Genomic DNA, 16351 nt, shown 5'->3' with positions numbered 1-16351 from the left:
TTTAGGAATATTCCATAGCTTCTCACTCAAACGATTCTTAAAGTGACCAAATGCATATACAGTATGCATTTTCTCTGTGACTGAAAACAATATATCAAAGCATCTCTGCATCTTATCCTCTAAATATTAAAGATTCTGAAGTTAATGTAGTGAGGGAAAAAGCCCATTTTAGCTTCTGATTGTCATATTCTCTTCTCAACCGACAGCTCCTCCTTTCTTCCTCTGGAATCACCCATCAATTTATTTCCTTGGCATAAAATGTGGCCTTCCCACCTCCAGACTGGATGATGGAAATATTTTTGTTATTGTGTGGTAATCCCAGATTGGAAATCAAATGTTGTCTCACCATTATGTCTTTGTTCAATGCCAAAAACAGATGGCAACAAATCCATGTATGCTCTAATCCTTTGATTTACACTGACCAGTTGCAATTTATTATTTCTTCCTCTAATTAGAAGATTTTAATGTGTTTAGCATCACAAAATTTAATTTATTAAAATGTTTCTACAGAATGAACAAAAAGAAGTCATTAGTAAATTTCGCACTGGAAAAATAAATCTGCTTATCGCTACCACAGTGGCAGAAGAAGGTCTGGATATTAAAGAATGTAACATTGTTATCCGTTATGGTCTCGTCACCAATGAAATAGCCATGGTCCAGGTACATTCAAATACCTCTACTTATTATGTTAATTTTTATTTCTGTGTTCCTATTTTAATTGCTTTCTTTTAGTTAAACAGCACAAAACATCTTTTTAGTTTTTAAAACAAAGCCTTTTTCCTGTTAAAAGAGCATTTTTAAAATGCTGTGCACTGTTGCCTTTCATATTGCTGTCAATTCATATGATAACCAGATACCTGTTGTATGTTTAAACAACAACTCCTCTTTGGCTATTTCTGTACCCTAAGGCTTTCCAGGACCATGACACTAGCCCCATTTGTAAGAGTCAAAAGCAGCCTCCTCATTCCTAGGATGTCTGTGAGCCCCCAGCTGGACCAGGAATCTAAAGTACACTGTCCCACAAATGTCTGATGAAGTAACGTGCCCAAACCTGAGGGAGCCCTGCTGTTTCTGCATTTTCTTCCCTTATCCTTTCCAATTTTCTGTATGTTTAGAAGTTTTCATGATAAAATGTTGGTTGGGGGCAGACTTATAAATGCAAAAATAAATAAAAGAGTGAAATGTTCTGTTTTCATTCAGATTTCACTTTATCTCTTACCCACCTATGTTAATGGCATTATTGTAACCTTCTGTTGAATAGGCATAGGTGTTATGCTGATTAATAGGTATACTATTCTTCCTATAAAATTAACTAAAGGGTTTTTTAAATAACTTAAATTGCATCCTTGAATAAAAGGCAAGTCATAGAAGACTAAGATAACCAGACTGCCATCGAATTAGCAAATAATTTTATTTCAAGAGTCTATTTGTAAGTCAGTGATAAGCTTAGTAATCAAACTTAGAATACATTTTTCCTTGAGGATAATTTTATAGTTGATAGGCTCCTGGGCCAGGCCACAGAAGTTTCTGTTACTCAAAATATACCTGAATATCACTTTCTTAAAGAGGCTTGTAGAAAGTTATCACCATGTTAAATATGTTCCCATGGGAAAATGTGCTAAGAATGTAATGTAGGATGCCAGAAACTGACCTGCCTTCTCACCAGCCCTAGTGTCAAGGTCAGAGATGACCCTTCTCTCCATTCATTCCTCCCAGCTTCCTACCAAGAAAGACAACTCCTCAGTCCAAGTCATTGATCGTGGTTCTCATAGTTTGAGAGAGAAGCTCTGAGAGCAAAAAGTCTGGACAGGATGATATTATGTCATTGAGGCCTAACCATCATCACTCTAGAACACTTTTTCTGTATTAAAGCACATTATAAGTTTCAAAGAGCTGACTTACAAGGAATGCATTAATAACTAACTTTACTAACTTTACCCATTTGAAGACTGGCATGCTGAACAACCCAATATCATTTCATTCTGAGCAATGAATATCATTCCCAGAAAAAACCAGGAGGATTTGTATCACAGCGTACCCTTTCATTTACTTGATTTATTTGTGTTTTCAGGCCCGTGGTCGAGCCAGAGCTGATGAGAGCACCTACGTCCTGGTTGCTCACAGCGGTTCAGGAGTTATCGAACGTGAGACAGTTAATGATTTCCGAGAGAAGATGATGTATAAAGCTATACATTGTGTTCAAAATATGAAACCAGAGGAGTATGCTCATAAGGTGTTGTTGGCCACCTCTGAATTTGATTTTCATCTAAAAATGGTGGCATGTGGTTGCCATTGATATCTCTGTGACTTGTTCACCAGATAAAAATTGTGCTGAATTACAAGTTTCTGTTTAGTGAACTGTGCTTAATCCAGATTCACATGCAGAGAATCAAGATCCATGGTGGGAAGGAAATTATCAGGGAGCCATTCCTCATTCCAGTAAAACCAACCATAAATTTTGATAATATAAATTTAGGCTGCCTTGTTCCAGAAAGACTGCTGCAACTCACTGATTCAATCCAACATGGTAATTTTGGTTTGATCCAATTTGTTTGTAAAGGCACAGTTTTTTAATTTCAGAAATGTAGATGAAACGCCTACTGTGTGCCAGGTAACCTTATAGGAACAGCCAACAGAGGCAAACAAAACACATAAGACTCCTGCTGCATGAAGTTTATATTTCTAGTGTGTGCCTGGTGAATTTTGGAGGACAGAAACAGTAAACAAACATTAAAAAACAAGAAATATAATATATCAAGATAAGTAAAGAGAGTTAGAATAGGATGATATGAAACAACTGACTAGATGGATACTTTCTTTTTTTTAGTAGTTTTTGAAATTTTTTGTTTTATTATACTTTAAGTTCTAGGGTACATGTGCACAATGTGAAGGTTTGTTACATATGTATACATGTGCCATGTTGGTGTGCTGTACCCATTTACTTGTCATTTACATTAGGTATTTCTCTTAATGCTATCCCCCCTCCCCCCACCCCACGACAGGCCCTGGTGTGTAATGTTCCCAGCCCTGTGTCCAAGTGTTTTCATTTTTCAATTTCCACCTATGAGTGAGAACATGTGGGGTTTGGTTTTCTGTCCTTGTGATAGTTTGCTCAGAATGATGGTTTTCAGTTTCATCCATGTCCCTACAAAGGACAAGAACTCATCCTTTTTTATGGCTGCATAGACTAGATGGATACTTTCAACTGGGTGGTTGAGGAAGGTCTCTTAGAAGGAGTGACAAGGAAGCTGCATCTGAATGATAAGAAAATACAGAATATGTCATCTAGCTACATCTCAATTTACTAACACACAGTTATTTGAGTTGTGCAAAGGAATGCAGTGAAGAAAGAATGTATTTCTATAGTATTTCAGGAAATCCCCCATACCACTGAATTAAAAACTGTAACTACTATAATAGCAAACAATCCATTTAGAAGAAAATTCACACCCTTGCATATGGGTGTGAATGTTAGTTTCTTAACATTGGAATTGGCTCTACCTTAAATAGAGTTTCACTAAAGGGATGCTTTCAAATTGGTGTGCATTGCTATTACCAACTCCAAGGTTTCCTGACCAGGTTTCTGCACAAACCTTTATTTTAAAACCCCTTTAAATACAAGGCAAAGCAAATATTTTAGAGTATCAAATCAAACTTTTGTCACCAAATTATGCCACTGGAAAGTTACTGCCTCCCAGTTAATGTCCTAAGAGAATTAATCAAGTAGATGTTTACAAAGACTGACGTTTTAAGAGTAGTTTTTTGGGGGTCAACACTAGGACAATCTCTGGAGTTTAAGGGTCAAACTCTTCCAGACATTCTTTAGAATAAGATTCTGTCCCTTTGGGGGCCCCAGAGTGGACTATATTTTTAGGTCTCCTTTGGCCAAGAAACCTGCCCTCCTAAAACTACTTCAGGTAGATGAACTTAGAGTAGGAGTGGCAATGGGGAAGGAGGGGTACATGCCACCAGTAATCTGTTCAAAGCCTGTAGAAAACATTGCTACTGGGAAGATGTTTACTTTCTTCTAATTTGAGCATCTTTCTCAACACAATCTTCAGACAACCACTAATGAATGAAGAGAATTGACAGATAAGATGAAATCTTTCTTCCACGTCATAAACACAGTTTATACATAACATAGCTTCTTAAAATTAAATCAGACTTCTAGGAGCAAGTTGATCATCATAAATGTTTTTCTCTAGCATTGATTCAATTTTTTTGCTACATTATTATACTTTATTTGGACTTAGGCTGATTGTAGCTGTGCCTCCTGTATATTTATTATGAGTTCTTTTTTTTGTTTGTTTACCCCTCTAGTTACTTCAAATTCCTTTACTATTTTAGAGTTAGTCTTTTAGCTTCTGATGTCCTGATTACAAATCCATACACTTACCTTGGCTTTATTTTTTTCTGACTCATTCATACACATTTCTTAATTCCCACATGTATGTGATCCTATAATTACCTTATCAGCTCATTGAACTGTAAATGTCTTATAAAAGTAACCTATTAAAACTTTTAGGGAAAAATATTTCAATGTATTATTTTGCTATAATTTACATAGGAAATTAATCTTGGTACTTGTCTGATTAATATATTATATAGCCTCCAAGCTTGCTTGCAAGATTTTCTTCTCTTTTCTATGCTATATATGGCTGCCTTTAAGGGAGATCTAAAATGTAGAGTTAAAAGCCGAAGAGATGGGCTTTGTTCAACTGCACTGATGACTCACTTTTACTGAAAATTTCTCCCTCGGTCTTAAAGAAAACAATTAATTCCTCCATAACTTAATATAAATATGTCATCTATGAGAGGTCAGTTTGGAGGTAAATTATTTAAGAACCAGATTTTTCTACCATGAAGTTGTGTTGGTATAAACATTGGTCAGTCCCTATGTCAACTTTCATATGTTACATAAACTAGATTATTTCCATTATAAAATAAGTGCTGCTGCTAGTCACAGAGCCTAGAATAAAGAGGTTTATGGGCATAGTCTCTCACATAAGGAATCTAGGCAGTATTGGCTCCATGATGTTATGAGGAATCCAGGCCTTTTCTCTCCTTTTTATGCTGTTATAGCATTGGGCTTTCATTCTCATGGTCGAAGATGGCTTTTAGAATTTCAGCTGCCACATCCTCATTCTAGGCAGGAAGTAAGAAGAGAATGGAAAGGGCGAAAGGTACACATGCCAGCTATCTAATTTTTAAGAAGATTTTCTGAAAATTCCACTCAACAGCTTTTTACATGTCATTGACTGCTGGTTTGGAAATGTAGTCATTTAGCTAGCATATTTCCACCCAGAGTAAAATTATGGTTCTGTTAGGAAAAATGGACACTGAATGAAAAACTAGCAGTTTCTGCTACAAATGTGTAAAGAGTAGACTGATTAAGATAGTGAAGAGTCTGAAAATTATAAAGCATGAAAAAAGATTAAAGGAATTTGGGTGCTTAGCATAGATTAGAGAAGACTTTGGTAATGTAATAACAGTGTTTAGTAAAGAGATTCCATGTGGAAGGAAGTTTAGACCTATTTTATGGAACAGAATTAAAACAAATGGGTAGGCCGGTACAGTGGCTCACACCTGTAATCCCAGCACTTTGAGAGGCTGAGGCAGGTGGATCACTGAGATCAAGAATTTGAGACCAGCCTGGGCAACATGGCAAAACTCCATCTCTACTAAAAATACAAAAATTAGCTGAGCATGGTGGCGGGTGCCTGGAATCCCAGCTACTCAGGAGGCTAAGGCAGAAGAATCCCTTGAACCCAGGAGATGGAGGTTGCAGTGACCTGAGATAGTGCCACCACACTCCACCCTGGGCAGCAGAGCAAGATTCCATCTCAATAAATAAATAAATAAATAAATAAATAAATAAATAACAAATGGGTAGGCTAGACAGAGAATTTTTGTTGAATATTGCTAAGGACTTTCTTACAATAGAACTTTTCTGAAATGGAATGGGCTACTATTTGAACACCTGAAGATTGCACATTTTCATGGTTACAGGAGATGATTATATACCAAATTCTTTGGGGGGTCATTACCTCATTATTTTTATTTCCTAGACCATGAGCTAAGTGTGTATTTTCACAACTAAGACCTCCAAATTTCAGGAGACTTACTTCTATGAAACTGAAAAAAGAAAACAAACCTGAAACCACTAACTATTCCTTTCTCTGTCCAGATTTTGGAATTACAGATGCAAAGTATAATGGAAAAGAAAATGAAAACCAAGAGAAGTATTGCCAAGCATTACAAGAGTAACCCATCACTAATAACTTTCCTTTGCAAAAACTGCAGTGTGCTAGCCTGTTCTGGGGAAGATATCCACGTAATTGAGAAAATGCATCATGTCAATATGACCCCAGAATTCAAGTGAGTCCAGAAAGACCCATTTTAAAATTTTTCCACAAGGGGTGAAGCAGGTTGCATTGTAAATGTTCTTTCAAAATAGTGCAAATGAGATTCATTTATTTTACAACTTCCTCTCCTTTAGCCTCTCAATTATATTCCTATTTTAAATGTCTATGTTTTAAATAAACTGCACTGGGGCAGGAAAAGAGAAGTGTAAGAACCAAAGCCATTTTGATCCAAGGCACATATTTTTGTATGCTCATCATTTGTTCTCAAATTTTTGAACAACTGAAGTCAAGTTAATATAACCAACAGACTTGAAAGAAGTTATGAAAGGCAACATGCCCCTTGAGAGGTATGTGTAGAAGAGAAGCATTGCCTTAGTTGACATAACAAGCCTGGGAAGCAGGAGAGAAGGAAGGAATGCCATGTAGAATACCGCAGGCATGTGAATGAGCTCCAGGTCCAATAACCCATGAACTACACATTGGTATTTTGTCAGTTCTCCGTGATGATTCTTTCCCTTTGATACTTATAGGGAACTTTACATTGTAAGAGAAAACAAAGCACTGCAAAAGAAGTGTGCCGACTATCAAATAAATGGTGAAATCATCTGCAAATGTGGCCAGGTGAGTAAATTGCTGTGGGCCAGATTTTACTTTAGCCAACAGGAATGTTTAATTGCATGTGCATTTAATTTTCCTCTTGCTCTCTCTTTTGTTTTCCAGGCTTGGGGAACAATGATGGTGCACAAAGGCTTAGATTTGCCTTGTCTCAAAATAAAGAATTTTGTAGTGGTTTTCAAAAATAATTCAACAAAGAAACAATACAAAAAGTGGGTAGAATTACCTATCACATTTCCCAATCTTGACTATTCAGAATGCTGTTTATTTAGTGATGAAGATTAGCACTTGATTGAAGATTCTTTTAAAATACTATCAGTTAAACATTTAATATGATTATGATTAATGTATTCATTATGCTACAGAACTGACATAAGAATCAATAAAATGATTGTTTTACTCTGCATTGAACTCTTTTTAAGAACACAATATATTATGCATTAACCACCTTGTTGTTGGGCAGGGGTAAGGAAAATCTACCAATAATTCTCATTAGTGTGGAGCATTATAGTCCTGTGGAAAGAATGCTGAAGTACAAATGAGAATCCAAAGTACCAGTCTCAGGTCTGTCACTGATTTTCAGAATAAAATTAGGCAAATCAGTTCATCTTTCTAAACCAGTCTCCTTATCGATGAAATGGTCATAACATTCTCCGGTTTTACTTTTTATTAATTTTCTATTGCTCTATAACAGATTGCCACAAATGTAGTGGCTTAAAGCAATGATCATTAATTATAACACATGTCCTGTTGGTCAGAAGGGCAGGGTTCTCTGCTCAGGGTCTCACAAAATTGAAATTGAGGTGTCAGCCAGACTGTGTTCTCATCTGGAGGCACTGGGGAAAGAATCCACTTCCAAGTTCATTCAGAGTTTTGGCAGAGTTTGTTTCCTTGCAGCTGTCTGACTAGGATGGCTATTTTGCTGTCTGTCCACTGGGGATCGCTCTCAGCTCCAGCAATGCCCCTACCACACAGCACGCTCAAGGCTCTTTCCTAGCACAGATATTTGCTTCTTCATGGTCAGAAGAAGAATCTCTCTCTCAAGTCCGCTCAGATGGAGTCTTAGATAGGTTAACTGTAACCATAGAAGTGACTGTCTCATCATATCCGTAGGTCCTGCCCACACTCACCGCAACGGGATTATTCAGGGAATCACCCCAGCCAGTGGGAATCGTGGGGACCATCTTAGAGCTTTGCCTCCTACGTCACTTGCCCAGTCTTTGCAACTAAGTGATATCATAGGAAAGCACTTTAAAAACTGTGAAGTACCATTAAAGACTGGTTAAGAAGCAGCATCAAGTAGCTTAAGGCTTCCTTCCTAGGCCTTCCCTTCCACAAACATAATACTATGTTGCAGAACTACCTAATGACAGAGTAGTGGCTAAAACCAGGCTGACCATTAATGCTAACAATATTACTCATGTCCCTGGACAGCCGTTCACCTCCCACTCCAGGATTCACACTGGAGTTAGCAGGGAGCAGATGCTGAGTGTTATTAGAGAATAAAGAGAAAAATGTCTGCCTCTGCCCCTCCCAGAACACTACGGACAATTCTCCCAGTAGAAAAGCAGGCTCTTTTGACAAGGAAGATCTGCATGATTCAGACAGAAGCCACAATTGACCATTTTAACCAAAACTTAGCAAGTCTCACAGATGGCTTTCTCCAAGGGAACATTTACCTCCTGTGACTAAGAAGAAACAAAATGTTGGAGGGTGTGAAAAGAACATTCTTCTGAAGCTTTGATGGATTAGTTGAGTTGATATTACGGTAGTTTTGAATCTTTCCTTGATAATGCCTAATCAGAGATGAATATTAACCAATGAGATCTCTTGGGTATACACGAGGACAAAAGAAGACACACATAATTGATGGTTTTCTTAAAATACTTTTTTAAACTCCAGCTGACTCCATTTAAAGTATTGCTGTCTTCTAGAATGTTTTGGAAACTATGCAAGAAACCAAATGCATAAAATAGCTAAATGTACTACTGTAACATATGTAGACTGTTTTTGAGGTGTCAACAAATATCAGGTTTTTTCATCTGTTTTTCAGTAACTTTTTTCAATTAAAAAAGTGTTATTTCTACTTTAAAGTTTTAAAATACATGTTTCAAATAGTATGAAACTTAATATGTGATGGTACCTGAAAACTTGAACTATGGTGCATATGTTTCATTCAAAAAATAACGATGATTATTGTAGCATTTCAGCTGATTGTTACTGAACAGTTCAATACCCATGATATTTTAGGGTCCCTTACAGAACATGTTAGACATCAGCCTGTGAGTTAGAATGCCTGAGTTTTAGTCTCCATAAGACCTTCGGCCAGACCCAGTGGCTCACGCCTATAATCCCAACACTTTGGGAGGCCGAGAAGGATGGATCACTTGAGGTTGGGAGTTCAACACCAGCTGGCCAACATGGTGAAAAGCCATCTTACTAAAATACAAAAATTAGTGGTAGCAGGCACCTGTAAATCCAGCTAATCAGGAGGCTGAGGCAGAAGAATCGCTTGAACCCAGGAGGCGGACGTGGTGGTGAGCCGAAATCGTGCCACCGCACTCCAGCCTGGGTGAAAGAAAGAGACTCTGCCTCAAAAAAAAAAAAAAAAAAAAAAAGAAAGACCTTCAACCAGTGGGTAACTTTGAGCAACCTTAGTTCACAGTGTTCCCTCTCCTGGAAAATGAGAGATTGGATTAGATAATATCAAAGGTCCCTTACAACTATAGCATCCTCATAGTTCCATGCTTCCTGCTTTCATTTTAAGACCTTGTCCAATGACTTGTAGTAATATCAACTGTGGGCTAAATACCTGCTCAGTACAATACATATTGAAATGTAGCTCACGTATGTTAAAAGGCATTGTAAGGATCTCACAGAACAGGTACCCCGTCTGGAGTCATGTGTCTTAAGGCAGTTTCAAAAGGCCCAAAAGTGTCAGGAAATTATACAACAAGTATTTTCAAACCAACAGATTATTGGCAGACCTGGTGGATAAGAAATATAAAGCATAATCCTAAAAGTTTGATATCATTTCAGATCATATGAAATTAAAATACAGCAACTTAGAGTTTATGTCAGTATCTTGAATGTAAGGCATTGATTATGGCAACACAAACATAAATAAGAAATGATTTTCCAAAATATGATTAATAGTGCATGTCACAAGTAATTGTTGAAAGTGAGTAATGCTATAGATTCCTCTCTGCAGTCTAATAGTCCCTACAGCAGAGTGTTATGCCTTAGGGAAAAGAATTCTGGGGTTTTCAATTCAGTTGACCATAAAGCCAAAGAGGATTGGAGTTTCTCTTATCATTGTTGCTTTTAAGATTTAAGAGACTCAAACACACATATATGCCAATGGGGAAGAATAATAGAGAGTGATAAAATATTAGCATTGTCCAACTCCAAAATAAATTGCTTATTGGGTATTACTGATACATTCTACCAAATGTTCTTGCTATAGTCTTTTCTGGTCTCCCTTATCCTTTCTCAAATGAGTGCCTCTGCACATGGTTAGAAGCTGTTCTTTGCCAACTCTTCAGCAGACACCTTTTATGGTCTTCAAACACAAAACCCAAATGTCACTTCCCAGAATCTAGCACATTCACATTTTCTAAACTGGAATGGAGAGAAATGTATGGAAGGTATCGCTCACTCCTCCTGAGCATGATAAAATGCTCACTCCCAAAATCTGGCTAACAATTATGTGACTCATAACAATAAAGAAACAAAAAAATTAGTTTATTTCCTTCTAAGACTTATGAAGTTAATTTGAAACTTCGGCATTCTTCAGTTTGTGCATTTCTCCTTAGTCTTACTAGATATACGGTTTTATATATTTTATAGGGACAGCCTTTTTATAGGGACAGCAGAGGGTGAGACAAACTTGGGTTTGGATCCTCACTGGCTTTGTGACTTGGGCAAGCCACTTAATCTCTCTGAGACCATAGGGAACTATAATAATATCAACCTTGAGGGACTATAATGAAAATTTGGATATTTCATGGAACATGTTTAGCTGTTGTCACCTCATAGGAATTAATGTACAGAATATAGGAGCAGGAGTTGCCAGAAGAGTACCAGCAGTTGTAGTAGCCTCAGCTACTACTATGAGAAACATAGATGAAAAAACCTGATGTTTGTTGACACCTCAAAAACAGTCTACATAAGTTACAGTAGTACAAAATAGAAGCAAAGAGAGCAGTTAGATGACACTGGGCAAGTCTATTGTGTGGAATAGGGTAATGGTATGGCATACTAATAGTGAATTTTAGATCTATGTTTAACGTTTAAGTAGGATATAAACAAGATTGGGGCCCTCTCCACTTTATCAATGGTTAGCTCAAAAGACTCATCCCAAAAAAGTAAATAGTATCTGTAATGAAACATGGTTGCTATGAATATGCTATTCAGTGTAGCTGGGGGGCAATTTAATGTCCAGATCTTCTATGGACATAACAAAAAGATACATATCATCAATATATACATATAAGTATAACTTTCTAAAAATAGTCTTCTTCCCACAGCCCCATCTAGCATCTGGGCTTTAACTTGGATTTAACAGTTATTAATTAATAAATAGGGCTCAGCACTTTCCACATCTCACCTTCAAGTATATCTGCAAAGTTTTAAAATGTTGTGGTCAGTGTAACCCAATTGAAGCTGAGCCTCTTTGTGGTTTCTCTCAGCATGGAGTTGTATTTAGAAGAAACTCAACATCAGCGTCTAAATTAATATAAAACCAACTTAAAGGTTTATTCCTGACATGCAAATGAAAAAGTTCCAAAGAGAAATTATATACTATACAATATTTTAAGTAAATTATTTTAACTCTGTATTTCCCAAAGAACCATTTAGTATAGCATGAACACTACTTATTAGTGTTCTTCTCCTTAAAATTATGTTCCTAAAATCATCATGTGTAGCTCTTTACCTCCCTGGCCCCTTTTCCCAAGGTCTCCCTGATTACTTCCTTTATAATGTAAATCAATATGGTTTTACTATGTTTATTTCTTTGCATCACTCTGTTCATTATCCCAGACTTGATGGATGCCTGAACCACAAATGGTTTTTATATCTTAGAAACGGGAATAGATGGAGGGGGAGTTTCTGTGAATATTCATATTAATATTTTTAGTCCCTACAATATCAGAAAACAACAGTGCCATTATCAATTTGTTGACTCTTATCTCCAAATTCAACTTTTTTGTCAGCTCTCTGAAAATGTATCTGGGCCCTTTAAATATTTTTTCTTTGCCTCCTGGCATGATATTAAGCTTTGCAAGTGGGAGGGACTGGAGAGACATTGCAGGAAAAAAGGGTTAGGTTTTGCTTCCTGCTTCTTGTGTGCTTACTTAGCCAGCTCCTGCAGTGTGGGTGGTTTCTCCAGCGTCCAGTTCCTGTAGTCTATGTGGCTTTCTCCAGCAGCAAGCTATTACAGTGCACTGCAGCCAGCAGTGTTCAGTGGCCAGCAACTCTGCTGGCACCTGCTCAGGCAGTTTTGTGTAGAGTGCCTCAAGTGACACCTCTTATGAACAGCTTTCCCTGGCACCCTAGGGGGAACATTTCTAGCAAGTTCCATTGGCGCCACAGCAACTTCTCCACCATTCAGTGACCCACACCCATGATTGCCTTCTCCAGTAATGCCTTGATCTCAGCCTTGCATGCTCTCTGTCAGGTCTAACAGTGGTGGCTCCTTCATATATCTGCTATTTCTATGTTCTTTAGAATTATTTTTACTTCTTATTAGGTAATCCTCTGTTACTTCAATACTGATATAGTTCATAATTATTTATATCAAACTTTACTTGTTCATATTACTATGTGGTTTCTCCCTTCAGACTGGACTCAGACTGATTCAATCATAACTAATGAAATATGAGAATTACTTCATAAGAAGTTATAATTTCCAAAGAGCCAATTGCTCTTATGTATGAACATTCAGTTTCACACAGGAAATGACTCAAACACATCTGACCCATTCTCTAACCAAATAATTTAGAAACAGCACAGAATGGATTTTATAACTAGATAGTTTAATTTTCTGAATCCAAACAACCCTTTTGCAATACTAGTAACGGAAACAAAAATTTCTATCTCCTATAAAAGACAGTATTACTGAACTTCTTGTTTTTTTAAAAATTGTGTTTAATTTTTTTTTAAGTTCCAGGATACACGTGCAGGATGTGCAGGTTTGTTACACAGGTAATATGTGTGCCATGGTGCTTTGTTGCACCTATCAACCCATCACCTAGGTATTAAGCCCAGCATGTATTAGCTATTTATCTGGATGTTCTCCCTCCCCTGCCCCCCTGTTACTGAACTTCTATACCTGCTCCTGTTCAAAACATGCAGGTTACCACTGATAAAGGTAAAATAAAACTATAGAGGATACTGAATTCTCAAAACATGATTAGTGGAAAAGGAACCAACTTTTACTAAATATACCATATGTGCCAGGCACTATCTGCAGTGTTGTACACAAATTATTCATTTAAGGATTCCTTATTTTTATGAGACGTATTAATGTTCCCTTTAGAATCCCAAAGCAAGCATTGAGTATCTTATAAAGAATCACTGTATTGTGACTTTGAGGACAGAAATCCCTTAGGGAGCTCTGACTTGACCAACATAGCCAGTTCTTTAAAATGACACTTTTCTTTTTATAAAATCTGCTTATTTGCATGCAATACAAGTGTTTAGAATCTTGTGACCTAAGTAAAAAATGGAGCTTAAAAAAAGCAGGAAGAGTTTTTTTTATGTTTTTTTTTCTTTTAAGAAACCACCAGAACCCACATTTGTAAATGATTTTTTTTTCCCCTCTTGGGAGGTGTATTAAAATTCCAGTTATGCTGAACTTCCTCACTAAGTCTTGGAATGTCTTCAGTTGTAAGCCCTTCTGAGCATGCTATTGACATATTGAATAGCTAGACAGATAGATAGATAGATAGATAGATAGATAGATAGATAGATAGATAAGATAGATAGATGGAAAACTAGCTAGATATAGATAAAGATATTAATATAATTAGAGTGAGATATTACATTTGACCCTAGATAATAGTAATAGCATATCACCATTTCTCACTGGGTTTGGCTCTACATAACTTTTGTCTATTTTCAAAAATGATATTAATGCAAAAGAGCAGAAATTTGCTAGAAGAAATAAATGAGAAAAAATTGAAGAAAAAATGCATATTGTACTCTCTGGGCCATTTTATAGGAAATAATCAAAAATCTTTTGAGCAATAAGGGCAGTATTAGACTGTGGAATTTCTACCACACTTTAAAAAAAATCAATCACTAAGCCGGACATGGTGGCTCATGCCTGTAATCCCAGCACTTTGGGAGGCCGAAGCAGGCAGATCACGAGGTCAAGAGATCAAGACCATCCTGGCCAACATGGTGAAACCCCGTCTCTACTAAAAATACAAAAATTAGCTGGGCATGGTGGTGATTGCCTGTAATCCCAGCTACTTGGGAGGCTGAGGCAGGAGAATCACTTGAACCTGGGAGACGGAGGTTGCAGTGAGCCAATACCGTGCCACTGCACTCCAACCTGGTGACAGAGAGAGACTCCGTCTCAAAAAAAAAATAAAAAAAAATCAATTACTAACATAAATTTACAATTGCTATATGAACATGTCACTTTTTGTGTTCATCACAAATTGACCCCACATTGTTATTATTATTACCCTCCAGCATAACCTCTCTGATCCTATCAAGTTAGATTTCTTACAGTTTCCCTCTATGCATAAAAATTTCCTCCAGTCCAAAACCATGCAATATTTCACAGCAAAGTCTCACAACCTCTAATAAATCATCTCTGAGTAAGCCCCTACGTTAATCTTCTCTCTTTTATTTCAGCTTCCCTCACACATCATGCTTTTAATCTGTACACACTGGCAAACATTTTTTACATATTACCTTAGACTTGTTTTCTAGTCATTGTATGTATTTTTGCTTTATGTCTCCAATGGATCTTGTAGCCATTGCACTTATTTATCTTTTCAATATCATCTATTTTATATACCCATTCTCCAGTGGATCTACTCACCATTTATTTACCCATCTATTACATAAGAAACAGACATGGCATGTAGCGAATATAAAGGTTAAGGAAGGACTCTGAATGGAGGTGACATTTTAGAGGGTGACTTGGAAAACAAGAAGAGGAAAACAAGAAAAGGACCACCTTAAAGGGTGGAGGGAAGAGGCTTCCCAGACAAAAACAACTGCATAGCATGAGTCCCACGTGAAGAAAGCCTGGAATGTTCAAGGAACTGCAAAAAGGCCAGGGTGGTTGAAGAGTGATGAGTAAGGAGAATGACCTAAAATGAGGTTGGAAAAAAGGGCAGAGCCAGCTCACACAGGGCCCCGTTGGCCACTGCCTGGAGCTGGATTTCAGTCTGAGGATAATGAGAAGCCACTGAAGATTTTCATCCAGAGAGTGACAAGAATTGATATACACTCCAGCTACTCTGACAAATCGGTTGAAAGGGACAAAATAGAAGCAGAGAGAGCAGTTAGATGGCACTAGGCAAGTCTATTGTGTGGAATAGGGTGATAGTGATGGAATGGACTAGAAAAGAGGCATATTGGTGGCAGATTTGTTGATAGACAGGATATGAGGAAATCAAACAAAAGGAGAAATTGAGGACAAGTCTTATAAAAGTACTGACCTCCCCTTCAGATCTCCGTGAATTTAATATACACAATTAAGTTACGTTAAGTACCTGTTAGGGAAGCCAAGTGAGGGCAACAAGGAAAGGACAGCAATGCTTTCCCTAACAAAGCAAATAATGGAACATGAGACCCTGGCGGACAGAGCAAGGACTTCAGTTACATTAGTCACCATCTGAGTGACCACAGAAGATCACTTAACCTCTTATGTCTGTTTCCTTCTCTATGGGCCAGGACAGCAACATCAAGGGTTTGCGCTCTGGAATCAGACTGCCTAGGTTTTAATTCCAGCTCTTTTGCTTACTCTTAGACAAATTGCTTATCTTCATCCCAGTCTGTAAAATGTGAATAATAACAAGACCTGTGTCTTGTGTTTATAGTGCAGGTTAAATGAAATAATATGAATAATGCACTTAGAACAGTGCCTGGTGCATAGTAAGCAATAAATGTGTATCACTAGCTGCTGTGAAATGGATTGTTCAGGGGATTAAATGAGAAAATGTTTGCATAGTAGATAAAAAAATTATAGCTTGCAAAAAACTAAACTGCCTTTATTTTAGAGAGAGAGAGAAAGAGAGAGACAGAAATAGAAACTCTCTTTGCTTTAGAAACCCCTAATAGGTGGATTTATTTTTTAAGATGAGACCTTGTTGTGACTCTACTGGGAATGAATCAAAGAAATAGCT

General features: G+C 37.2%; 1 protein-coding gene across 1 annotated transcript in view; it reads left to right on the top strand.

Annotated features, from left to right (window-relative positions):
• The window catches only part of IFIH1 (interferon induced with helicase C domain 1), a 51501-nt gene extending 44117 nt beyond the window's left edge, over positions 1–7384 (top strand). Inside the window, exons 12-16 of the mRNA XM_024243484.3 lie at positions 511–660; positions 2072–2233; positions 6188–6378; positions 6896–6986; positions 7086–7384. Of these exons, the coding sequence (XP_024099252.3) occupies positions 511–660; positions 2072–2233; positions 6188–6378; positions 6896–6986; positions 7086–7265 (774 nt within the window). The 3' untranslated portion in view covers positions 7266–7384. The remainder of the gene's footprint in view (positions 1–510; positions 661–2071; positions 2234–6187; positions 6379–6895; positions 6987–7085) is intronic.
• Positions 7385–16351: the final 8967 nt, after the last annotated feature.

Source organism: Pongo abelii, chromosome 11 (assembly GCF_028885655.2).
Source record: "Pongo abelii isolate AG06213 chromosome 11, NHGRI_mPonAbe1-v2.0_pri, whole genome shotgun sequence".
Taxonomy (NCBI): Eukaryota; Metazoa; Chordata; class Mammalia; order Primates; family Hominidae; genus Pongo; species Pongo abelii.
The sequence above is the reverse complement of the archived record's forward strand: the minus strand, read 5'-3'. Positions and strand labels throughout refer to the sequence as shown.